Here is a 26,284-nt window from a genome sequence, read left to right on the forward strand (position 1 = left end):
GGCCACTCCATCACCGATAGAATACGAGCTTCCTGCTTCTGCTCTAAATAGTTCTTGCACAATTTGGAGGTGTGTTTAGGGTCATTGTCCTGTTGTAGGATGAAATTGGCTCCAATCAAGTGCTGTCCACTGGGTATGGCATGGCGTTGCAAAATGGAGTGATAGCCTTCCTTATTCAGAATCCCTTTTACCCTGTACAAATCTCCCACCTTACCAGCACCAAAGCAACCCCAGACCATCACATTACCTCCACCATGCTTAACAGATGGCGTCAGGCATTCTTCCAGCATCTTTTCATTTGTTCTGCGTCTCACAAACATTCTTCTTTGTGATCCAAACACCTCAAACTTAGATTCGTCCGTCCACAACACTTTTTTCCAGTCTTCCTCTGTCCAATGTCTGTGTTCTTTTGCCCATCTTAATCTTTTTCTTTTATTGGCCAGTCTCAGATATGGCTTTTTCTTTGCCACTCTGCCCTGAAGCCCAGAATCCCGCAGCCGCCTCTTCACTGTAGATGTTGACACTGGTGTTTTGCGGGTACTATTTAATGAAGATGCCAGTTAGGGACCTGTGAGGCGTCTGTTTCTCAAACTAGAGACTCTTATGAACTTATCTTCTTGCACAGTTGTGCAACGCGGCCTCCCACTTCTTTTTCTACTCTGGTTAGAGCCTGTTTGTGCTGTCCTCTGAAGGGAGTAGTACACACCGTTGTAGGAAATCTTCAATTTCTTAGCAATTTCTCGCATGGAATAGCCTTCTTTTCGAAGAACAAGAATAGACTGTCGAGTTTCAGATGAAAGTTCTCTTTTTCTGACCATTTTGAGCGTTTAATTGACCCCACAAATGTAATGCTCCAGAAACTCAATCTGCTCAAAGGAAGATCAGTTTTGTAGCTTCTGTAACGAGCTAAACTGTTTTCAGATGTGTGAACATGATTGCACAAGGGTTTTCTAATCATCAATTAGCCTTCTGAGCCAATGAGCAAACACATTTCACCATTAGAACACTGGAGTGATAGTGGCTGGAACTAGGCCTCTGTAGATACTGCACCAAAAACCAGACATTTGCAGCTAGAATAGTCATTTACCACATTAGCAATGTATAGAGTGTATTTCTTTAAAGTTAAGACTAGTTTAAAGTTATCTTCATTGAAAAGTACAGTGCTTTTCCTTCAAAAATAAGGACATTTCAATGTGACCCCAAACTTTTGAATGGTAGTGTACATATGTGCGCATTCTGTAGATTATGCCATGTAGACTTAAAACTCTAAAGTGATTTTTTTTTTTTACTGGTGAAATTTATACTGTGGCACTACAGACCAATACTGGGACATGTGCCCCAGTGAAATCTGTCTGGCGATGCCACTGTTACAAAGAATGGTTTTGAGTTTTTCAGATATGTTTTCTTATAATTTTAGCACCGCTAGCCGCATGCCATCTAGTTCTGATAACTCCAAAACTCATCTACTCACACCATAACAATTTAGATGAATACATAGCTCTACATGTTGGAGGTAAAAAGTGTATTTCATTTGGCCATAAGTGTCAGTATTTCAGTAGCTGGGAAAGAGACTCAAAAATGTCTTGCTTAGAAAGTGGACTCTTAATACTGTGCTGCTCCTGAGCTGTGGACCTCCAACATGGCTGCTACGGTGTGTGTTACACATCCAAGGCCCTGTAAAAGAAGCTGCTTCTTTAAAATGCACTTACTGCTTAGGGGTTGTTTTAACACTAGGTAGGATGAGGAGTACCTGCCTTGAAAGCTGCTTGAACCAAACAGTTGAAAGCACTCTCCTGGTGGGCTGTATATGGGAGAACATACAGGTATCAGGTGAAATACCTAAAACAGCATGACGCACATACACTGAAATTAGAGACGGGGTCGAAGCCACCCATCCCTCCATATAATTTGTGTGTGTGTGTGTGTGTGTGTGAGAGAGAGAGAGCGAGAAAACACTTGTGCCTGAATGCAATCTGGCTAGTACCCTAAATGACTGCTGCATTCCACTCAGTACATATTTGCCTCCCTCTTAGTCCCTCAACATCCACAGACACACACACACGCAAAAAAAAAAAAAAATCCCATTTCACATTTAACACACTTCCTTTAATGACAGACTAAACTTCTGGCCTCTCTATTCTTTCAGTCCCAAAATGCAGTATGTTGGCTTGTGGTGGAATACAACAAAGTTGGTTAAATGCTATAATGCTTCTACTTTTAATCTAATTCTTGTTAAAGGTTTTTCATCTACAACATTTATAGTAGCCTTCTTACAGGAAGCAGCTTTTGGATTAGCACACATGCCAGCTGTCAAATAAAGCAGTTTTTGTTGCAGGAATGCACCAATGTGCCATTGGCCTAGTGTGTGGGGAGTGCCTTTGGTGCTGAATACACTTCTGTCAATATGCCCAGTGCATGAGTCATTGAACCTGCAGTGTCCTTTTGTCTTGAATATACAAAACACCTGTTAAGTAGAGAAGAATAAAACATCAGAGGAAAATACCATCCAGGTTTTATCTTTACTTCTGACAACGTGTTTAAAATGAGAGAGAGAGAGAGAGAGAGAGAGAGAGAGAGAGAGAGAGAAAGAGAGAGAGAGCGAGAGAGAGAGAGAGAGAGAGAGAGAGAGAGAGAGAGAGAGAGAGAGAGAGAGGGACAGGTTGCTTTTTACACAATGACTCAGCTTAACAAGTATAGACGATCTTTGTCGGTTGAGGCGACCGCCGTCACCTCGCAACCAGCCACAACAAACTTCAGAGGACACAGTACCGCTAACAAGCTAACCAGCGAGTCTTAGTATACGTTATGCTAAAGGGAAATAACAGGACCGAACAGCTTAGTTTTATAGAAAATGGTGAAACAGACGATACAAATATTTGGTCGCATTAAACCTACTAAGAAACCTGTGTCGGTAAGTTTAGACTTAAAACTCAGTATTTAACAAAACACGAAGTTACGCCGTGGACATTGAAAGAAATGGATGGATGGGTGGTTATATAAGCTTGCATAATGTAAGCGTTACAGGTTTTTCTATAATAAAATGCATGATTGTTTATACTGCAATTACGTTATTTAAAACAACTTAAACGATTACCAAAATCTTTTACACCACAGACATTTTGGTATAGCCTAACACATGACATTAGTAATAATGGCTTCCTTCCATTAAATGTCTCCCTCATTCTCATCAAGAATTCCAGGGCCTGGAACTGGCACATCTGAATGGAATACAATCATTAGTTATTAGTTTTTTCAATTACGCCCCTGCTTTCCTTGCAAGGACATGTGAAAATATCTACTTTATAGTCTGTGTTGTCACTTGCTCTTTACCGCAAGCAACGTGAACACTTAAGAACACAGTAAAATAACTATACTGTGTTTCTTGGATAATGTGTTCGGCTGATATCAGTTCTGAAAGCTTTGAGTTAAAGATTCAAACAGCTTGTGTTTTGGTCTGATGCTCAGTATGATTTAGTCTCTTTCACGCTTAAAACTCAAACTCCCTCTTTGGATATTAAAGCTGCCGTATTACAATCAGTTCAAATAAAGGGCGTCTCAGTGGCAACCAATCGAAAGTCACCCATACAATAAATATTAAGCCTATTCTGTACACATCAACGCAGTCATCAAGTTGGAATGTGCCAAATTCGGAATGGAAAAGAAAAGCACCAAATCTCATTCTGTTCTGATTTCAGCTTCTCAAACATATACTTAAGTGTCTATTACAATCCTTACTGTAAGGACAGTCTTTGTACACATGTCAAAAAACAAAACAAAAGTGAATTTCCATGAGAAACCCCACTGGCAGCACTTTCTTCTCTCTTATGCCTCATCGTCTGAGCACAGCAGCTAATGGATGAAATAATCAAATTAAGGGTTTCCCTGGCACTTTAACTTGAGCTGACCATATCCAACTAAGTGAAATAAGCACAGCCACCTCCTTGGGGCCCTTTGAATCTCCACACATGTCCATGTGAAGACAGCAGAGCAATGGTGGTCAGGAGGTGATACCCCATGCAGGGTGACAGTGAAACAGTCCAATCATTTAGAACTTATCTCTTATTTCTGAAACCATGGGGACTTATTGCGTCAGCGTCCACTGGAAATGCCAGAACATATGCTGAAGCTCAGAAACAGGGTGGGGGTTGGTCCAATTGACCCAGCCAATCTCAATGTAAATGTCCTCCACTTGAAACTTATTCTATATTGGTTTAATGTTCTACAGTTTATCTTGTTTCCCCTGAGGCTTTGGTGGACAGAGGTGAATTTTAGAGCTTGCCTGTATACACTGATCAGAGCTATTGCTTTCCACAGGATATACGCACCATAAACTCCACATGTTCATTTTGGGGCCTGTAATACCCAAACCACAAGTAGTCAAAGTTATATTTTAGACCAACATGATGTACTATCTTTTTGTTTAAGTTGGGTTGCATGTATGGCAACACATACTGTATCATAATAGCATACCAATCATAAACTGTATGACTGACTCTACTGTTGTCTCTGGCTCCCTCAGGTGTACTCTGTGGACACTGAGGAGACGACAGGTGCTTTTCTGGAGTTTGTGGTGCCCAGGGACCTGGCTGATGGTTTTGTAAACAACAAGAGGGAGTGCTACAAGTTCAGGTAGAATGTCAGGTAGCTGTATCTGTAACCTTCCATTGGCTTTCTTTCCTAAACCAGCCAAATAATTTGTTTCTTTTTTATTAAACTGGTATGGTCTCAGAAATAATCATTTAAATCATTTTTACATCTACTTACTGTATGGCTCTATGTCTACTTTGTGTAGCTAATACAGTAGCAGAGCAGATAGTCCAGTCACTACTCAGTCACTACTCAGATAGTCCAGAGTAGTGACTGGACTTTTTTTTTATTTGCTATACTTCAGGAAGCATCTCTTTCAACAGATCCAATCTGTTTTATCTTCTATATTTGTAAAAGTAAAAAAATGGTTGTTTATAGAAATAAGATTAATAATAAATATAACTGTATAGCCTACATGAAGCATCTTTATAATAATAGTATAATTAAATCCAGTCCTACTTGTAGGCTTGTGTAGAACGTCAAAACAATGACAACCACCCGATGTTATTCTACACTGGAAAAAGCAGTCTTGAGTCTGCAAGAAAGGTGTAACTGTAGAGTTTAGAATGAATAAAGATAACACAACATAGAGGAATGTATGTTGCCCACCATTGCTCTAAATGTCACATGAGAACTTTTCCCATGAACACTGCATCCACCAGCTCTGTTAGTACAGAGCCAGAACATCTGTTTAACGCTGGTGGTGAGGGCTGCAGCCTTATATACCTTCTGGGCAGGGCCCATGCCACGCTTCCAAGCCCTAAATTCACAGTTAGAGAGTCAGACAGCAGTGGACACTGGGAGCTTTTGAAAACCACAAAGTCTTAAAATAGCCTGTGGAGGTTCCCTTTTGCCCTGATTGAAATAAAAATTTCCACATTTAACAATTTTCCTGGGCGGATTCCTTGCACATCGCTCTCATCTTTTGTGGGTTAAAACATGATGGGTTGAGACTGTTTTAGAAAACAGAATGACTAAACTCCTCCTTGGCCACTTGGCCAATTAAATCAACTATTGTGCTTATTCAGTACTGCTGTGGGTAACTGTGTTGAGCCTTTGTGTTTGAGATAAAACAGCAATGTTAATTTCTTAAGTATATTATAGTAGTACATTCTGATTTATTTTGTAATGTTAAATGTGTCATGGTGGTGGTGTCTTTATCCATCTCATCTCCTCTCACTTTGTGTCACCTTTGTCCAGGTTCCAGAAAGTTTTTGATCAAGCAGTCAAACAAGAAGAGATATTTGAAAACATTGCCAGACCGGTTGCAGACAGGTAAAATCTTACTATCACTGTACAAAAACATGTAGAACAGATTTGGATTATTGTATTACCAGGTAATTATGAGAGTTTCTACGATTACTTTAAAAACCTTAACACGTCAAACTTTTAACACATAAATCATTAATCACCTGTGCCAGGGAAACTCCTCTCTCCATGTTGTGGTCAGGCCACACAGGCTTTAGTCAGCCTTGTTGACAGGAAGTCAGTAAAGCTTAGCTTTCTTTAAGATGAAAACAAAGGGTGTCCGTGATTTTTGGCATGCTTTACATACTTAAACCACTAAGTGTACTGAGTTGGCAGGCGAGATGGCATGCTGTTCTATTGGGAGCGTGAGAACATTTTCAAGTCACCACAGAGCTGTACCATGTACTGCAGGTGATCTCTGAGCTGTTGTTTGATTTGTCATCCACAGTACCACATTCGAAATATCAAATCAGTTTGATTTGTTAAAGATTTAACATGGAACATTTCTTAATTTAAGTGTTTTAAACTACTTTTGTTATGCAGTATCATTTGTTGATTTGTGTACTTATGTAAGGAATTATTTAATGTAAAAGGGATAGGGTTTTTTTGTTTTTGTTTTTTTAAATCGGGTGGAGAGCAACACTGCAGTGACCAAAAGAGCTAGAGTTAAGGGTAAAAACCGTAACATTTGTTTTTCATATGTTTAAATGAAAACAGTGGAAATAGTGCCAGAAATATAAAAATCCAGATTAAAAGAGTCCCAAAGAATTATTAAAATCCAGATTTATAAAAAGTCCCTAAAAACCTGCCATCCCATGTAGCAGAAAAGGTGTTAAAACAACTGGGTACACCACCATCCTGGCTGCGTTATCGTCTTTTTCTTCTCTTTCCACTCGGTACACAGCCGTCTGCAGGTCTGCAGGTCTGCAGGTCTCGTCACGCTTCTACTTCTTTTCCCCTCTTTTTCCTCTGGCTTTCCGCTTTCCTCCATTTCTTCTTTGTCTGTCTGTGCCAGTCTCCTCGTCTTAAACTCTTCTGCCAGGTGCTTGGGCTCAAGCATCGGCCCACGCCATTGGTCCTTTGAGGAGTTTGCTTAAACCCAATTGGTAGTTGCCAGTGCCTGTAACATACTCACAGATCTCGAGGAGTAGGTTATCGAGGAATCAAGTGAAGGGGGAGAGCAGACATCAAGCACTGACAGACAAACCAATTAATAAATCCATGCAATAAAAGAACTCATGCAATATAAAAACACAGCACATAACAGTTTAAAATACAGAAAGCAGTCGCTTCTGCCCCTTGACATTTACATTATCCTGTAGTTTCAACAAAAGCCAACAGTGCATTTCATTTAGATGCCTACTGCTATAACTTTAGGTAGAGACTTGAACATGAACATTTCTGCCCGAGTTGCATGGATAGATTTTTATTAGCAGTGGTGGTTGTTTAACAATGAAGACAGAAACTCCTGTGATCCAACACAACTTATGTCTCTTGAATTGATTAAGGCCTAGTTCACAGATACACAGGTAGATAGGTATTTTTAGGTTATTTTTATTATTATTTATTTATTTATTTTTAATCTCTATCTATCCAAGCATTTGAGCACTTTTTCAGAAAATGTTATTTTTTAATAAAAAAGAATATTGGATGCCCATTCACTTACACTGGGCATCTACATGCTGTTGTATTAGGATGCGGATAGTATAATGGTTGGTTGCTTATTACAGAAAATACTATGAATGAAGAATTCTTGGGCATAACCTTGAGGTTAGGGTACGCAGCAGGAGGGAGGAGGAGTGAAGGCACAGGCCCTCTGTGTCTCCCCATACCACAAAGGGACACTGGAGGACACCGGAAAACACTGGAATAAATAAGTAGAAGGGAGGAAAAAACAAAAAATGAAAATAAGTAAAAACATACAGATCACAACACCAGTAAATAAGTGTAATAAATAAGTCTTCAGTTGCCTTTTGAAAGCCTCAACAAAGACTGCAAATGTCTATAGGAAGAGCATTCCACAGTGTTGGTGCCACTTCTTCAAAGGCACGGTCACCTTTAGCTTTTAGACAAGAGTGGGGCACAACCAGTAAGCCCTGGTTGGAGGACTTAAGTGATCTGTTTGGGTGATAGGGATGGAGCAGATCAGAAATATAGGCAGGTGCCTGACGGTATATGGCTCTATGATATATATGACGCTATATGGTATGTGAAAACAAGAATATTGAAATGAATCCTAAAATTAACATGAAGCCAATATAAAGAGTTTTCAACTGGCATGATGTGTGTCATCCTGCTGGACCTGGTCAACAGCCTTGCAGCAGTGGACTAATTGAAGACAACCTAGAGATGACTTGTTGAGGCAGGTAAAAAGAGAATTTCTGTAGTCTTAGGCCCTGTCCATACCAGACCAGGTTATGTTGCAACCGAGGTTTTGTTAAATAAAATTCCGCGTCCACACGAGTGGTGTACTAAAAATAAGCGAGAATAACTCCGTACACACGCAACCGAAAAATCTGCCACCAAGTGATGCAATATACTTGTAATACATATGCCACAGCAATAGGTGGGGATGTAAAGTAAAATGGGAAGGCTGTTTTAACCGGTCAAAATAGCTTAAAGCCGGAAAGGGGAAGCGTGGCAAATACCAGTACATAAACAACAATGGCGACTCACAAGGGTGTATTGTTTGTTCGCTAGCAAGAGGAGCAGTCTCCTTTGTTGCTCATCCAGGCGCCACCGTTGTTGCATTAGGCTGAGCAGCTGGACATGACAGCTGAACACAGCTGACAGCAAGCCAATGGACAACTTTGTCACGTCCATTTTAGCCATGTTATTAGGGGTGTTGAAATTAATCGTTTGCACGATGCATCGCAATGCAGACATGGACGATTATGCATCGATGCAGTGACACACCATAATCGATTATAGCCTACTAACATAACTTGTTGATTTTCGGGCCGCGCCAGTTCAGCTCCTGCTCTGTTTCAGCCTGCTCTGTTCTCTATTGTCTACTTTTTCCCGTGGTTCAAAGTAACTAAGATAAATGCGTCTCATCTGACTGACGTCACCTCATTCGTTGTGCGACATGGCTGAGGAAAAAGTGATTAAAAATGCACCTAGCATTTTAAAAGCGGCTAGCTGGACTAATTTTGGATTTTATGATGACACCGTCAAACTGGAACTGGACAAGACACACGCGGTGTGTAAAGTGTGTCGAACAAAAATCAAATATCTGGGGAATACTATGAACTTGAGAAATCACGTTAGCCATTTTCATCTGAAGAAGCTAACGTCAACGTTAGCAGCAGGCTCAGCCCAGCCAAGAACTGATGCCACGCTGCCAACTCTGCCACCGAACTTGGAGAAATAGAAAAGAATAACCCAATCCGTGGCAGCTTTTATAGCTAAGGATTTATGGCCTTATTCTGTTGTTGAGAACACCGGGTTTCATCACCTACTGAAGACACTGGAGCTGCAGTATCCTGTCCTGTATCCAGGAGTATCAAGCTCCTGTCACGCAGCCCCTTCACGGAAACTGTTATACCAGCACTTTATCATGAAACCAAAGCTCAGGTCATGTCATCAATGAGCCAAACTAGTTGCCTAGCAATAACGTGATTCTTGGACTTCAGTCACGACAGAATCTTGTTTAACAGTAACGGTACATTACATTAGCAAGGACTGGCAGATTTTGTCACATGTGCTGCAAACAAGAGCCGTTTATGAGTCTCACACTGGTGCTCATCTGGCAGAACTACTGTCGCGTGTTGTGGAAGAATGGCAGCTATCAGATAAAGATGTGGTGCTTGTGACGGACAACGCATCAAACATGACAGTCGCAGCTCAAGTCGGAAAATTCCCCCATGTGAAATGCTTCGCCCATATGCTGAATCTTGCATCCCAGTGGGCTCTTAAAGTGCCCACTGTCTCCATGCTACTGGGCAAAGTCTGAAGAATATCAACGAACGTGAAACAGAAATGTCTTGACCTGAAGAATCATAAGCTGATAACTGATGCTGCAACAAGGTGGAACAGCGCATACGACATGGTCGAGAGGTTCTTTGATAACTTGATATTAAATCATTTTTATACATTAAAAACATTGCTTATAACAATATTAAAAGTAGCTACAATAAGTTAAAAGTTTTGTCTGAAAAAACAGTTGTAGTAAACATAGTTATCCTGATAGATGTGAGCTGTTGCATTGACTGACACACCTAGGAGGACAGAAGTGGATGAAGAGCCTGGGGTAGCAGTAACTCTGGAAGATGAAACATCCACGGAGAACAGCCCCTCTGCTCCCAAAAGAAAGAAATCACTGCTTGTGAATTTGCAAAGACAGTCTTGTACTGACACTGAAGGTACAGCAGAACCCAAGACCCCCTATGCCAGGACTGAAGAGGAAATGGAGAGATTCTGTAAAGCCCAATCTCTGCCTCTCACTGAGGACCCTTTGAACTAGTGGCGTGTCTACGAGGTCACATTTCCCCTCCTCTCTCAGCTGGCAAAGCGATACTTATGCATCCCAGGCACAAGTGTATCTGCAGGGCGGGTTTTCTCCACTGCAGGAGATGCGGTCACTGTAAAAAGAAGCACTCTCAAACCAGAGCATGTGGATCAGCTGGTGTTCTTACAGAAAAAACTTACATATTCCCAAATGCTGAGAAGTTATTCATGTTTGTGATGTATGGCACACATGTATGGCACATTCAGGAAGTGTCCTGGCTGGTACTGTCACTTTTATATTTGTTAGAGCATGTTACTGCAGAATGTTGAAGAGTTATAATATTCATACAAAAGGCTTAGGCTAGGCCTATGCTATTTATTTTGTTTACTTTCACATTGTATGGCACATCCAGGAAGATCAATTAATCTTTGTTCATTTGGTAATGCCTCGCTGCATGTTTACCCAAAGGAAATGAAAATTGGAAAAGAGCTCTCAGTAGGGTCTCATTCATTTCTCCTAGACAACTATGAGATCTATGTGAGACCAAAGTGAGGCTGTGGCTGATTTCTCCTGTTTCTCAATTGTTTCTCCTGAGAAACAGGCGCAGAAAATCTCAACTTGGGCTCCCTGTGAGTTTCAAAGGAGATCTCATCAAGCTCTCAGTGAAGTTTCAGAATGTCTCCCCAGTGCTGGAAAGGAGCGAGGTTTAAGCAGTAAAGTCTCAAGTCTCACCTATTGCTGCTAAGGAATTTTAGGAGAAACAAATGAGAAATGTTTGAGACCAAAAAAGACTACAAAGAGACTGAAATGAGAACTCTCATTGAGCTCCTTTACGTCTCCATAGCCATAAAGGAGCAAGCTTTGAGCAGTAAAATTTTCCTCTGGGTTAGTATGCAGCTGTTTTTGTCTGAAATAGTTAAATTTAGTTTTGATCGAAAGTAAAGAGGGTTGCGTGCATAAACCTCTAGTCCAGCGTCTTTAACATTAGAGCCACCCACTTGTGCAAGCGCAGAATGTTCACGCTGCTGTGGAGCTGGCAGAATGTTGAAGCAGTGTTTTCAAAGCAACTTTTCTGCTGAATGGGTCAGACAAGAAGGCAGCAGAGTGGTCGGAGAGTGGTCGGTTAAGGCAGTTGGATGTCTGGGTGGTGTGTGGGGGCCTATACATACACACTGATCCAGAGCATCCCAGACTAATGAAATGTCCACCTGGTGGACATTCCTGTAATCAACATGCCAATTGCATGCTCCTCAAATGTCCTAACATCTGTGGCATTGTGTTGTGTGATAATATTGCCCATTTTGGAGTGGCCTTTTATTGTGACCAGCACAAGGCACACCTGTGCATTTATCATGCTGTACAATCTTAATATGCCACAACCATGAAGTGGATGACTTGTCTCTTGTTGCGTTGATGTTTTTGTTGGGGTGGGAAGTAGAAAAGTGTAGGCTTTACAATTGGATATAAGCAGAAATGTTTGTCATGCATCCCTACCAGATGTTTATGAATAAATAATTCTAATTTAGAGAGGTTCACTCCTTGCCCAGACTTAGTCTAAATAAGGGCTGAAGAGAAACTAGCCAAGAGGAGAGAGACTTTATTTGGAATTTCCTGTGATCAACTGTTGGTTGTGTTGTTTTTATGTAAACACAGTTCTTCCTCTCATCCTTAACAAATTCTGCCTTCTTGGCTCAATCTAGCCCCGCCATCAACTAGACATTCCACACAGCCTTCTTAGTCACAATAGGAGCTATTTGTGGATCCCCACAACTGCTTTGCATTATCTTTGCTATTAGAGGACTTTGCTCTCACAAAACCATTATGAGATGTCTGGATTGGCTTGGATGTGTTTAACCTAACTCACGCAGGTTCACTGACTTGGGTATTAGTTTATCCTCTCAAGGGAAGCATTTAACAGTTCTCCCTTTGTGTGGCAGATGCTAAACATCAGGTTAAGAATATCAAGTCACATCCAGGCTATGTCTCGCCATATCAATTTGAGCTTGGTGTCTTTTAGTCTTTGATACAACTAGTCTGTCTGCAGACATTACTCATACTCATTCTGTCCATGCATGACCAAACTGTCTCCCAAATAAGACAGTTTGTAGTCCACTGTCAGTCATTTGCCTACTCTGCAAGATGCTTATTTACACACCAAGTGTTCTGAATTCCACTAAGTTTTAACATTTTAAATCCAGTTTCACCACAAAGGCAGCCTGGTCAACCCACTTTTCCCATTGAAATATGTTGCCTTTAAACACAGTAATAGACCTAGTCTATAAAAGGTATCGAAAGAAGATTTGAACAGATCTTTAATCGGGACTGACATCCACTAAGCTCTGTGAAACTTACTAATGAAACTTATGTTAATGCTGAGGTGGCACAAGTTACTGAAATATGTATGGCCACAGAAATCACAAAAGGAATCAAATTTAGACAGTTCATTCAAAACAGTTTGACAGGAGTCACTTCGAATCCCAGCAGTTTTGCTGTCAGCACACTTAAACCAGTTTCATGCATGTAAGCACCTATCCTCTCAACTAGCAATAATTTTGAGGTTGTTTTGGTTTGCACTTGGTCATACTTGGTGCAGTTCAAGTTTAACCATAAGGTTTAACGTGTTTACTTGCACACTAGTCTCTGTCTCTGCTATGGTTTAATCAAAACCAGTCATTTCAACCCCAATGCAGCAGTCCTAAAACAAACTAGTATTAACAGCAGATGCCCTGCCACCCTATATTGCTGGCAGGGCATCTGCTGTTTATACCAAAAACCCTCTATCTGCAATCTGTAATCTCATTACAGAAAGCTGTGAAAGCTGTAGCCCATGTTCAAAGAAGAATGGGGGTATGTTCAGTTTTACCCTTAACCCTGTTGCGGTTGGATTGGACATGCTACTTCTTATAAAAACAACAGGAAGAAAAAGGATCTTTCTGACGATGAGTTGCCAGTATCCAGGAAAGCTGAGGCGTAAACAGGAACAAGCACTGGGAAACGCCCAAGCCTCAGTGGCAAGGCCCAGGCCGCAGCATTAGCATTGACATTAAACTAAACACTGAGCCTGTGTCCTTTCTCTCGGCTGCCAATCACTGCCATGACTCACACTACATCAAATGGATGCTCAATTGCTGTCCAAGTCTGCCCATCCAACCACCATTCTCATGAGTGGACGTAGTGTTTTATATAAACTGTCTGTAGTTTTTTTTTCCTTATGCTTCTCCTGCAGGGTGTGGAATTGTACAGCAAAGGAGGGAAACCCACATATTGCTCAAATACTGGGTTGGCATTTCCTTTAGAAAAAGAGAGAGGGATAAGTTTATTTATAATTCATCTTGAAAAGTATAGTGTCAAGATATCTTTTTCCCTGCAATTGGCAAGTTAAAGAGCAAATATTTTAGACTCACCTTTGATCCAGGCTCTAGTGTCAGAGGCCCCTCTGTCAATTTACTATATCATTTTGGTCTATTTCCAAGACTACAGCCCTTTATGCCACCTTATTCTACCTCATATGAATATCATCATATTGGATATTCATTTTATTCAAACAGAAATAGATACCTCTGGTTTCCATGACCCTGAGCACGTGCAGAAGGGCACTTCAGTGCCAAACCAAAATTTACCGGGCTGTGCCTTGTTGAGTGGGTTTGGGCCTTTTCCTTCACTCATACTCCGAGACATTCCTCCCTTACCGGCAGATGTCTGTTGCCATAGGTCTTCTCCACTCACTGCCATCTTTTCCTGTGTATTTTAAGTGTCACATTCAATTACTCAAAATCTTGGTGTCTGCTTAGTGATATACTTCAGTCCATTGTATTCTTGCAAATTAGGATGGTGATGTCATTGGTATGGAGAGAATTTTGTTCCTTTATTATTCAATCAAATCAAATTGATTTGAAACCAAAAAAGAGATTTGAAAGCAAAAAAGAGCAAGTGGCAGTCATGTTTTTTTTTTTTTTTTAGATTGAACCAGAATAGGTTGCAATTGAAAAAAAAAAATAGTGGGTGTTTGTGGGCTGCCGCGGTCTTCTCCATCCGTCCGTCCCCCGGCTGACAGTACTGTTGTGTAGGAACAGTGACGTTTTGGCACCGCGAGTACCATGCAACATGTAAGGGATAATGCCCGGCGAGGTAACAACCATGTTGCTGCCAATCAGTGTGCTTGCAGCAGCAGGGCATTATAATTCATTACTTGTGTTGTTATTGTTGTGAATGTACGGCAGGCTGTAGCAAACGATATATAGCGCAATTCATTACTTATGGGAAACGATTCAAGAGCAACAGGCTTGCCTCCAAGCAGCACAGCACAAGGGAGAAGTGGGTCTACAAGGGAGAAGTGGAGCTGGAGCCGGGTCAAACCAACCAATAGAAACTCTTTTCTCATCCACCAGCGTAGGCCCTGCCCATCAAGTGCAGTTGAATTCACAAGCAAAACTTTGTAACTCACAAGCAAAGAGGACTGATTTGCAAGCAAAGGTTTTTAACTTGAAAGCAAAGAGGACTGATTTATAAGCAAAATGATTTCCACTTAGTCTTTTTTGCTCTCAGATCTCTTTTTTTGGTTTCAAATGTATTTTGATTGAATAATAAACGAACAAAATTCTCTCCATAATTGGAAGTACATCGTGCATGCTGTTGGCCCATTGTTTTGTATGGTTGCATGTAGCTGACCTTCTTTTAAAAGACTACATCAGTGATCATAAACCGTTTATTATTTTTGTTCTCATTTATTCTATGTTGTCATGGATTTGCATCATTTTCCGTGACCCAAATGCTATTCCGAAAATGTCTACAAAAGTAGTGCTGGGCGGTATACCGGTTCACACCTAATACCAGCGTATATTTTAGTTATGATATGAATTTTTAATATACCCCCATACCGGTGTATTTGATTACATAACATTCCAAACTCTACGCTGCACCGCACGACCCTGTTTCAGACCGGACCGTCTTCAGTGTTGTGCTTCTAAACAGGTGTGGTGCAACTGCGAGGCGTGGTTTGGGTAAACAGTAGGGCTCTGGTGTTATGTTACGGTGAAGATGGCTAGGATAGACATTGCAGTTAATGACTTCATCCACGAGTGTCACAATGAGTAACTGGAAGGCCGCTGCGATCTGGAAGATGCTAGCTCTCCTCGGTCTCTGTAGCTGTCCGCTTGTTAGCTGCCCACGCACGCTACTTTCAAATTAAAAGCCCCCCCGCTAGGAATCCCTAGTAATTCCTCTCTCAACCAGTAGAAAATGCTGTGAACACCTGATTATGCATGAAAAAAAAAAACCTTCATATACCGTGAAACCATTAGAATTTTGAAGAATACCTACATTTTTGGTTATACCGCCCAGCACTATCTACTAGGTCTACTTGTAATGCACGCCTGTTTTTACAGTTGCAATTTACAATTCATCTATTGATCTGTTATCAACTACTGAATTATTTTGTAGCTATTGATAATTGATTAATCGATTTGAGTTTTCAAATTCTCTCTTTGCTTCATAAATGTGAATATATCTGGTTTATTTCCTCCTCCATGATAGTAAATTGAATATATTTGGGTTGTGGACAAAACAAAACGTTATCTGTGGTTTTGGCACTGATCAGCATTTTATAGATCAAACAACTTATAGATTAATCAAGAAAAAATGATTTCTTGCCAATTGGTCAGACTTCAGAAATTGGATGTGGAAGAATTTTTGTCTTTTTCTTAAAATTGTATATCTTTATAATATCTAGTTTTCATATCAGTAAGAAGCAGATAAGTATTGCCTATTATTGGTGTCATTACCATTACCATAAGCTCTATGCTCTTTGTGTTCACAACCTCGACTTGTGGTTATGGTTGTTAATTGTGTGTTTGTGTGTTTGTGTGTCTGTGCTTGTTTGTTTGTGCAGTATATTGGATGGCTATAATGGCACCATATTTGCCTATGGCCAAACGGGCAGTGGAAAGACCTTTACCATCACAGGAGGTGCAGAGCGCTACAGTGATCGTGGCATTATTCCCCGCACCCTGTCCTACCTGTATGAACGCATCAGCCAGGTCAGCACAGCAGAGTTAGCTTGTTTTTTTGTTTTTTTTCATTTAATTTAAGGTATCAGTTTCACTGTACACACAGGCCACATCAATTTAATGAAGAAAACATCACATAATATCCTACTGACTATCTACCATCATTAATTTCTATGTGCTGCGGAGGTATCATTAAATTTAAGTTTTTGCTTTTTAATCTTTGTGCATCCTGTGCATTTTATCCTATAAAATCCTATATCCTAATCCTATATGTTTTGCTCAACAGGGCAGCAGTATGGTTTACACCACACACATCTCCTACCTGGAGATCTACAACGAGATAGGATATGACCTTCTGGATTCCTGTCATGAAGCATCTCGACTGGAAGATCTACCGTCAGTGTTCTTTTATGGGAAAATTTGCCAAACAGTTGTGATATTGCATTACAAACAAAAAACAGAATCAATTAGGTTTATATGGTGTATATTTCACCTTGAAAACATGCACTCATAAGTGATAGAAACACTGATTTCAAAGATGAAAAGACCAATCATCTCTGGCTGATTATACTCCCAGACACTTGTGGGTTTAGCTGAGCCTAATTCCTGAACAGCTATTTGTCGGCCTGGCCCGGAGTTGGCATGTGTTGAAAAATGGAGATTCCAGTATTTACCACTTCACTACAAACTGCCAGCTAACATAATGAGAGTGTGGGACAGCAATGGATGCGGTTAACCTGGTGGCACACTCTGCCACTGGAGTGGAGAGCTAAAGGGTCATGTGGAGAATAGCTTTTCATAGCTAGTTGCTGCCGCAGCTGGTCTGAGGGGATTTTTTTTTGTGTGTCCATCTGCTTCACTGTCTCACTCGTTCTTTGTTGTTCTTGTCTGCCTCCTTTCCTACCATGCCCTGTCTTGGAGACTGCCTCTATCTCACTGTTCATCCTGTTATATTCTGTCTTTTTTTAATGCTCATCTTCTTTTGGAATTATAAATTCCATCTGTCTGGAGATTTGTCTGTGGCTACTATTATTTCCCCTTTTTTGCCTAAATTTGTCATACTCAATACTTTTTCATCTCAAAGCAAACTCTGGACTTCAAAGCATCTTGGTACATCATTTTGGTGTGTGACTTGTGTTTTCTAGTACTAGTCCCATTTCAGTTGCTTCTCTCCATTTGCAGAGGATCAAGCTCAAGGTTTTGATACCCACAAATCACAGTCTTCTGGAAATAGACAGTGCCAGTTGTTAACCATGCTGTGGCCACACTTGCTGATTCAAGGAGAAGCTGTGGCACTGACAAATGTCTCTCTTTAACTGCTGTCTACTTCTGTCTTTCACTACCTAACCCTCCTCCTTTCATTATTGCCCTCCTTTTTTCTTGATTTACATGTCTTGTCTCTATCTTTGCATTATTTACATCATGCATCCAGAATTCCATCCTGTAAAAACTCAAAATTCTGTAAAATATATTTAATTATACATAAATATATATAATACAACTTAATCATGTCTATCTTTTAATGTAAACATCCATTAATAAAACCCTTTTTTGGATTGGTGGGGCTGTTTAGAAAAATAACCTTGCCAGGGCACAGACATCCACATCTACATATGTTCTTCTGACATGTTACACTCTTTGATATCTCTATCCAGTAGCCATACTGTCACAACCCTGGTGGCATAATTTAAATGGTATGGTCGGATCATAGGAATCATTCATGCTGTGTTTCAGAGTTCTTGGTGTGTGCTAGAACCAATCAACAGCAAGCCCCGTCTGCTATCAAGTTTTAAACCCCTGGATAGATAAAGTGCATGTGACAAACTGGGTTGCAGCCCACACTGACTTGCAGATGTGTTTGTTTGGATGTAAAGCTGAGCAAGGCCAAGGCAACATGAGGGCAATGGATAACATAACTGAGTTAATTTGTTTTTCATAATTGTGTCAGTGTTTAGTGTGGGACTGTTTAGATTTTGAGTTCATTTATTACCCTGGAATTTCCTTAATCTGTTCTTTTCCTCTCCAGAAAAGTAATGATCATGGAGGATCCAGACCAAAACATCCATCTCAAGAACCTGTCACTTCAGTACTCAGCAAATGAGGAGGAGGCTCTGAATCTGCTCTTCCTGGGTGACACTAACCGTATGATTGCAGAAGTAAGAAAGAGTGAAACATGCTTTTATCATCTAGAAATTGGTAGTCTTCCCTATTTTTTTGTGACGTGATCTTCAGCTAAAGTATATCTGAAAACATCTCAGAAAAGTTGTATTGACAGCCTTCCAGCGTTTCACTAAAGTTTTAATGTCTATATATAGAATATGTCACAAGCATGAAATGAAACATATATAACAGGTGGAGGGCAGTATTTTTTCCCTTTTTTCTCTTTCTGTCTCTTTCTCTTTTTGTCTCTCTTTTTGTCTCTCTCTCTGTCTCTGTCTCTCCCTCTCAACAATAGACGTTCATAAATGCAGCAGTCAGGCTCAGTTGCATTATGTCCTACGAATAGAAATGTATGACTTCCACTTGTAATCCACATACACTACGAATACATGGCCACTCCCATGGGAAGTGGCATGAAGGGTATTTTTTATCAAAACAATTATTTTGCAAGGCTACCTTCTAAAATATTATTTTGGTTCCCTTGTTGTCTCCTTGACCATGTTTTCTCCCCAGTAAAATCAAGCATTCTCTTTGTAATTTTTTGTTTATGTTGTGTTGGTTCTTTTCTATGCTGGGACACCCAGACTCTCCATGATGATGAGAACTGTAGTGGGTCAGATTTGATTGGCAACCTGAGGTTTGAAGCAAATAGCTGGTCTCACTGTATTTACTTGTCTTGCGAGTTTGTACGTAGATAACAGGCAGTTAAAGAGAACCAGATAATTAGATTTTAAACAGAGACTTGCTTTTCCTTTCTAACCAGTCTTTCAAAGTCGGGTTTTGAATATAAACATGTCACGATTTCGATTTTAAATCAAAATCGTCCAAAATTAAGTCACAATCTTGAACTTTTCTCTATAAAAGCAAGAAATCTCTGTCTGTCTATGTGTGTGTGTGTGTGTGTGTGTGTGTGTGTGTGTGTGTGTGTGTGTGTGTGTGAGAGAGATTTTCAACATGGCTGCTGCGTCGTTTAAAGGTGTGCCATGTCGGATTTGTTTGGACTACAGTGATACTGATTTCATGAATGATTTCCCAATTCCACTAGCATTGTCAACCATAGCCATGTGCACCAGAGCCAGTCACTGCAGAGCCCACCCCCACACCCCCCGTGTGCCCAAATCATGTGACCAATCTAAGATGACATAGCAGCAAGAAGCAGCCTCCATGAGTCTCCGAACTTATGATAAAAAATGTCCGCCACACTTTTTCGTGAACATTGCCGTCACGTTTGCTGCGCGTTTGGTGCAGGAAGAAACGGTCAACACGGGCTTCTCTCACGTAAGTGTCTGCAAGCAGGAAGTGTTTGCAAGCAAAAAAACCAACTCCATTTCCTATTGGTGGAAAAAGGCACCACACCAACCAATCACAAAATTATATGGCAAACCACGTGATTTGGGGGAACAGGGGAAGCTGTGGGATTGATGGCAGTGGAAGAGTTACAGCAGCGATGACGGAGATAGACACAGTGGTAGTGATAGCGAGTTTGGAGTGTATAGTTAGTGTGTTATGTAGTGTTTGGTGTAGTGTGTTTAGTGTGTAGTGGAGTCATTTTTTTTTGGGTGTGTCAAAACAATGAGGAGATGGCTGAATGTTGAGCAGGCAGGGAGGAGCTGAGGGAGGCTTGAGCCTGAGGCATTGCCTGCATTTAAATGTAAATAGTTACATATAACTGTAAATTTCAAAAACTTATGCACAAATTTAGCAAACAACAATTTATACTTGCATTATAAGTAATAAAAATGGTCTGTTAAACATATTTGCGGTTTTCACAGTTCATTCATTGTGTTAATACAGTAGGTCAAAATAAAAAAATAACTGTACAGTCACATGTGAGGTTGTGCTGAAAATAATGACACCAAACAGGGCAAGGTAAATAGTTTTTATGGTGAAATACAATGGTCAAATCAAAAGTAGGAAAAAACAGCCAATTATATCCCTGAAGTCCCACCTTCAAACAGCCATCCATGAAAAAGCTACTTAACCTCCCACTTTTATATATGAATACATTCTTCCTACGTGCAATGCACTAGTTGAATTAAAAAATGGAATTGTTGATGCTGCCACACACCCATGTCACATCCGGTTGTCTTGCCAAGCGAAAAAAAAAAACGCGTTGAAGTGCTGCGAGTCAGCCTCCTCCTACTTTGCTACTAGCTAAGTCAGTAGGTATTAGCTACAGCCAGTCAAACGATAGCATGGTGTTACACCATGATTTCCTCCAGGGCCAAAGTTTGTGTTTACCTTCGGGGTGAAGTTCACTGACGTCTCGGTCTGGAGGGCTGACCATCGCGGTTAAATTTTTTTGCTGGTGACAGACGCTGTTTTTTGGGCATAAATGTGACGAAGAGTTGGTAGGACAGACAGGAGGATGAACGCTTCTCCACGTGTATCTGCGGTATTTTTTCATATAAGTTGCCTACGACAGTTACAGTTACTATGTTACTTTTGTTTGGTCATGAACGTTGCTTTGTGGGACATTTCTCTGTATTAAGTTAAGTGAAGGACTTGCGTGGTTAACTGACCGTCCGTTCGACACGAACTCAACACACAAAGCCGGCTTATCTGTTCACACTGGTTTGGTTCTCCAATGATACAGCCCTGATGCTACCTCCAGAGGCCTCCAAGAGATTCACTGAGAGGGAGGCAGGGAATTGGTGTATGAAAGCCGCACCCAAAAACCAGTGTGAATGGGGCTACTCTCACTCGCCCACTCACACCTCACGCACACATTCTCTTCACAACATGAAACTTTGCTCGTAGTATCACCAGGGTCTCTACACATGAACACGAGCATTGAGAAAATTTTTTGTGTACACAGAGTTTACTAAAAAGAGAGTTTTTGAACAACTCATCTTAGTAGTACCTTGTTCCGCTTGCCACTGTCCTGGCATTGTTGAACTCTGAAGGTGATGTAACATGGAGGACAGTTAAGGTGGAACAGTACTGTCCTCCGGCAACAACGATCCAGGCGAGATCTCATGTGATTTTTCTGGCTATTGATTTTAGTATTGCTTCTTATATGAGGCTCCTTTTTCAACTTCAATGTCAATATTGTTTTATATGTTTTATACATTTCTCAACTAGCAGGACGGTGGCGAGCATAACAAGCAACTGCTAACGTGAGTGTTTTCAAAATATTGGTTAGTCTTAAAAGTGGCGCTTTCGTCGTAATTATACTTTTACAAACGTTTGACATGGGTACATTCACAAAAAGACCCTAAGTTGCATTTTGGCGAGAGATTGACTTTAAAATAAAACCATTCCAAAAGATGGAATTTCTTCTGAACTTGGAAATGGGTTTAGAAGCTAGTATCTCATATAGTCACATACATTTTGTAGTGTATAGGAGTCTACCAAGAACACACATACAGCTCACATAAATTCTATCACAAGAGGAAACAATACACATATTTGTATCACCAATGGTGCCAAATATGAACTTAATTTAATCAAATTGAATTTCTACAGATTTTCATGAGGCATATTTGTTTCCTTCCTTTAAACATTTTAAGCCCAGAACTGTACAGCTTTCTGACAGCCTTTTATCTTACTTTTTGCCTTTTCCTTTTTCAGTTGGAGTGACATTGTGACATATCCTAGACAACTCTTCTGTCATTATTATTGTGGGCAATGAATCATGACATATGGTATCGTAAGTTACACTGTGATTTCCAACCCTGTGGTCCACTGAACTAGCCCACTGCCAAAACAATTTGCATTCGTTTTTTTATTTTTTATCTACCTTGAGGACATGCTTCCTGTGTTACATGTTCATGTTACACCTAGGGGTATATTTCGAGAAAAACACATTCATGGGTGTTATATTATTCTGTTGATGAGGCATTGCACAGCTCAGCAGGGAGCTTCTGGGACAGTCAGCCCACACAAAGACTATTGTGAACTTATTCTCTGTGGCACTTCTTCACAAGAAAATCTCTCTTGAGTTCCAAGCAAACAAAGCACCATCAACATAGTCAATTTGCTGCTGCCAGAAACCTCTCAGTAGTTCTCCCTCCACATAGACTTCCAATTAAGTTAACAGTAATGCTTTCTTTCGCCTCTTGCCCCAGGCCATGTGGATAAAAGATGACACATTCAGGCTACACTCAGCGGACAGTGAGCTCACCCGCTTTGAGACTTGGGACAGGAAATAAAATACAGCTTCTAAAACTCCTCACCCTTCCTTCAACCTCTTTGGGAAACTTTTCACTCATATGGTCTTTTTTCTGAATCCCTGTTTCACTTCTCCTCACATATGAGGATGTAGGACCTGGATCTTTTCCAGTTTCTACATTCTAACTGCCTCCTGAACTTGTGGGGGTGAGTAGGATGTGTAGCAGGTGGTCATAATGAAATGTCACTCTTACTCTTTCAAATCAGCAATTTGTGTTTGGGGGTTGCAAGAGTGTCCGTTTATGCTGACCCAATGCAGCGCTATGTGTGGTCAGCATGTGGTGCATTAAGATCAACATCAGGTCAAGTGAGAACTCTGGAGAATAAAGGAAGAGAGGATGCATTGCCCTGCTGTGTTTTCACAACTAAAACATATTTCAATGCTCCTATGTGGACACTATTCCGTCTGTGGGCATCAACACAATGTCTGTAAGCATTTAAATGTGCAGGACATACTGCACTTGATGTGCTGTCCATAGAAATCTCTATATACATTTTCACCACATTTGATGCGTGTCACACTTCCATTGAAGCGCATTTAGCGCCTGGAAAATGCTGATAAGGAGGGAGGTAGGAAGGAAGGAAGGAAGGAAGGAAGGACTTTTTGCATTTTTAGGGGGTACTCACACTGATTGTTGCTTGGTCCATTATAAAGTTGAATCAATGCCTTATCAAATCAGTTAAACAAAAACTGACCATTATAACCTCCATAAGGACAGTATTCATTGTGAGACATGTACTACACTGATAGCTGTGTGGAAATGGTCAAACTAACAGTATGGGCCACTTTTCAAGGTTGGATCTTGCTGCTGTTGGTTAGTTTGGAAAAAAGCTGTCAGTGGGGTGACTAATGTCTTGAACATGGACCCTATCCTTACCTTTGACCCTGTATTCAATTATATTAAGTATATGATCCCTTGTTAACATATAAGGGCTGCTTCAGATTACTTTCAGGGATACCTTAAAGCTAGATCCTGGAGAGCTAGCACGAGAGCTAGCAAGATTTGAAAGTGGCACCTCCTCTAAGTTCCCCCCTCCCCACCTCCCCATCCCGTCAGTGTTCCGTCCAAAGCCACGCCCCCACAAACTTGAACGCGCATCTGGCAGTGGGACTCATCAGGGAGAAGGAGATGCCGGAGCACGACGCAGCAATTCAGCTGAATTTAGCACGGAGCAGACAGGAAGTAAAGTGCTGAAATAACAAACAACATCTGGTTACTTTTCAAAATAAAACACTCCGTGGTGACACCCGCACCCGTAGTGAGGCCAGCTGTCTACCGTACTGCGCCGTGGTGGACTCAAACTGCAGTCGGTGGGGACTGCTGGAGGGCGGAGCAAAACTGTATCGGAGCCGCAACGCAGCGGGCCATATCCAGTGGAAACTGGGCCGACTCATTAGCCATTCTCATGGCTAAAAACAACACACAAAGAAACTGTTAGCATTGGGTTAATACGAGCTACAAATGTAGCCAAGTTGGCAAACCTTACATATTTCATGAAAATAACAAATCCCCCTGAAACAAAACAAATCATTACCTGTCCAACAGAAAGAGAGCAACCTCTGCATCACTTTTCAGACCCTTCACATGCCCCAGTTGTCTCCACCACTCAAACGCCACACCGATGTTGACTCGGGTCTGACTTCTTTCTTTATCCAGAGCCTATTTCGTTGCAGCCATTTCTGCCACAGTCTTTCGTTCCCATGCCTTTTTAGCAGGGTGAGCTGTTACAAGTATCGCTGGCTACATTTTCTCTGCCATTGTAAGCAAATGAGCGTCTTCTCCTGCAACTCCGTATTTCTGCAGAGGAGTGTGCTGAATATTTCCGGCATCAGTGAAACGTAACGTGTGCACGTGCGGAGGAGGGAGGGACAGAGGGGGGTGCTGGCAGAACGAGACATGAAGGCATCTGACCAATCAGAGCATCTGACCAATCTGTGCTATTCGGGCCGAAAAGCACGGATTGGTCAGCTTTTTCTCAGTCCTGCAGCTGCCACAGAGGCTTGATTATTTTCGTTCCTTTTTCTGAATACATAATGTATTGACTACTCTCAGGATAGCAGGACCATTTCACCCAGTATAACAAAATGTGTTTCTGAACAACATTACAGACCCTAGCTTTAAGGAGCAAACATGAAGGGGATTTGGAATGAGGAAAGCGATGATAGCAGTGGGTTAAGATAGTGAACGATGTGGTCATGGACATGTTTTCACTCAGAGGGTTAAAGTAAGTCATGTCGGTGTCTTTGAACCAATGACCACACCACAGTTAGAACTGAATCTGAGCCCAAAAGATTTTGTTATCAAATTCAAAAACTATTGTAATCAAAATTAAGTTGTACTATATCAAGATAGAGCCCCCATTTGAAATCTCTTATCTAAAACCAAAATCATGTGTCCAACAAAAACAGAAAGAAATTAGTGGTCAGCAATGTCAGTAGATATCCATTTCCTCTGTTGATTCTGTCTTTGAGGGTGCCCTGAGTAACCCACCCTCCTCTAGTTAATAAAATTTGTTTGTGCAGAATGACTCATGTCCTATTTCTGTCTCCTCCTGGTTTCAACCTGACTTCTGCTGTTCCAATGACTATCTCAAAAGCAACCTCAACTGCTCATCGGGTACACATGGTGTGGCTTTGATTTTCAAACCAGCAGGAGCTTGAAAAATTAGAATCAAGGGAAACATGTTTTTGTTGTTTTGTATATAAAAAGTACTGCAAATGGAGAATAAACTTCCCATCTTCTGTTTTTTGTGTACCAGTTTGAGGATATTCAAATTACTCTCACACAGAACAAAGAATATTGCAGCCTTTTCAAACTGTTCTCTCACCACCCTACTCCTCTTTTTTCTCTCTCCTCTAGACGCCAATGAACCAAGCATCCACACGCTCCCACTGTATTTTCACTGTGCACTTATGCAGACGTGAGCAGGGCTCGGCCACCCTGCGGCGCTCCAAGCTCCACCTGGTGGACCTGGCTGGATCTGATAGAGTTAGCAAGACTGGCCTGAATGGGCAACTGCTTACTGAGGCCAAGTACATCAACCTCTCCCTCCACTACCTGGAGCAGGTAGCTACATCTGAGACATGTCTTTATTTAAAATAATACATTGTACAAACAACTTAATATTTCAGATATACATGTTGTAAATAATGAAAGATATTGTGGTATACAATATGTTTATGTGATTGTTTGTTTGTTTCATTTACTGTGTATGATATTGCACAGCAAGTTTCGACCACGAGAAAAATTCAGACAAAAGTCGAAAAGTCAGACATTTGATTTGATAATTGACCACACTGAAGCTAGTCCATGAACAGTAATGACCCACATTGTTGAAAATACTAATTGCCTTTCCTTTCAGACATTAAAGGGATAGTTTGTGTTCTTTGAAGTGGGGTCATATAAAGTACGTATATATAGTTGGTCTGTTCCCTACCGTAATCACTGATCAGCGCAGCCTCAGTTTGGAGAAGTAGAGAGCCGCTCCAGCCCAGACATTTAGCTTTCAGAGAAAAGGTGAAATAAACCACCTAAAACAAGGCTCACCTTAAAAAAACAGTGAAAGTGTATGTTGGTGTATGCGATGTTACATCGCCGTCAGACCTGCCTTTCTTTTGGCACTACATTTTATCAACCGTAGAACCTCTGTATCCCTACGC

The 26,284-nt window shown here is 40.9% G+C and overlaps 1 protein-coding gene and 1 long non-coding RNA gene across 5 annotated transcripts in view; one reads left to right on the forward strand and one right to left on the reverse strand.

The window, feature by feature from the left end:
- The first annotated feature begins 2,710 nt into the window (after positions 1-2,710).
- Positions 2,711-26,284, forward strand: part of kif6 (kinesin family member 6) — an 89,542-nt gene continuing 65,968 nt past the window's right edge. For 3 of the 4 annotated variants that reach the window (XM_037072469.1, XM_037072470.1, XM_037072468.1), the window contains exons 1-7: positions 2,852-2,911; positions 4,520-4,629; positions 5,788-5,862; positions 16,173-16,320; positions 16,577-16,686; positions 18,317-18,446; positions 25,485-25,691. In XM_037072469.1, coding sequence (XP_036928364.1) covers positions 2,852-2,911; positions 4,520-4,629; positions 5,788-5,862; positions 16,173-16,320; positions 16,577-16,686; positions 18,317-18,446; positions 25,485-25,691 — 840 coding nt within the window. Of the gene's footprint in view, positions 2,912-4,519; positions 4,630-5,787; positions 5,863-16,172; positions 16,321-16,576; positions 16,687-18,316; positions 18,447-25,484; positions 25,692-26,284 lie in introns of all 4 variants that reach the window. The other variant, XM_037072467.1, reaches the window with a different exon arrangement.
- LOC119005052 lies at positions 6,570-14,011 on the reverse strand. Its single transcript, XR_005070365.1, has 3 exons — positions 13,906-14,011; positions 10,056-10,133; positions 6,570-7,699 (listed from the first exon to the last, which is right to left on the reverse strand). It is a non-coding gene; the product is annotated as an uncharacterized LOC119005052 (long non-coding RNA).

Source organism: Acanthopagrus latus, chromosome 16 (assembly GCF_904848185.1).
Source record: "Acanthopagrus latus isolate v.2019 chromosome 16, fAcaLat1.1, whole genome shotgun sequence".
NCBI classification, from domain to species: Eukaryota; Metazoa; Chordata; class Actinopteri; order Spariformes; family Sparidae; genus Acanthopagrus; species Acanthopagrus latus.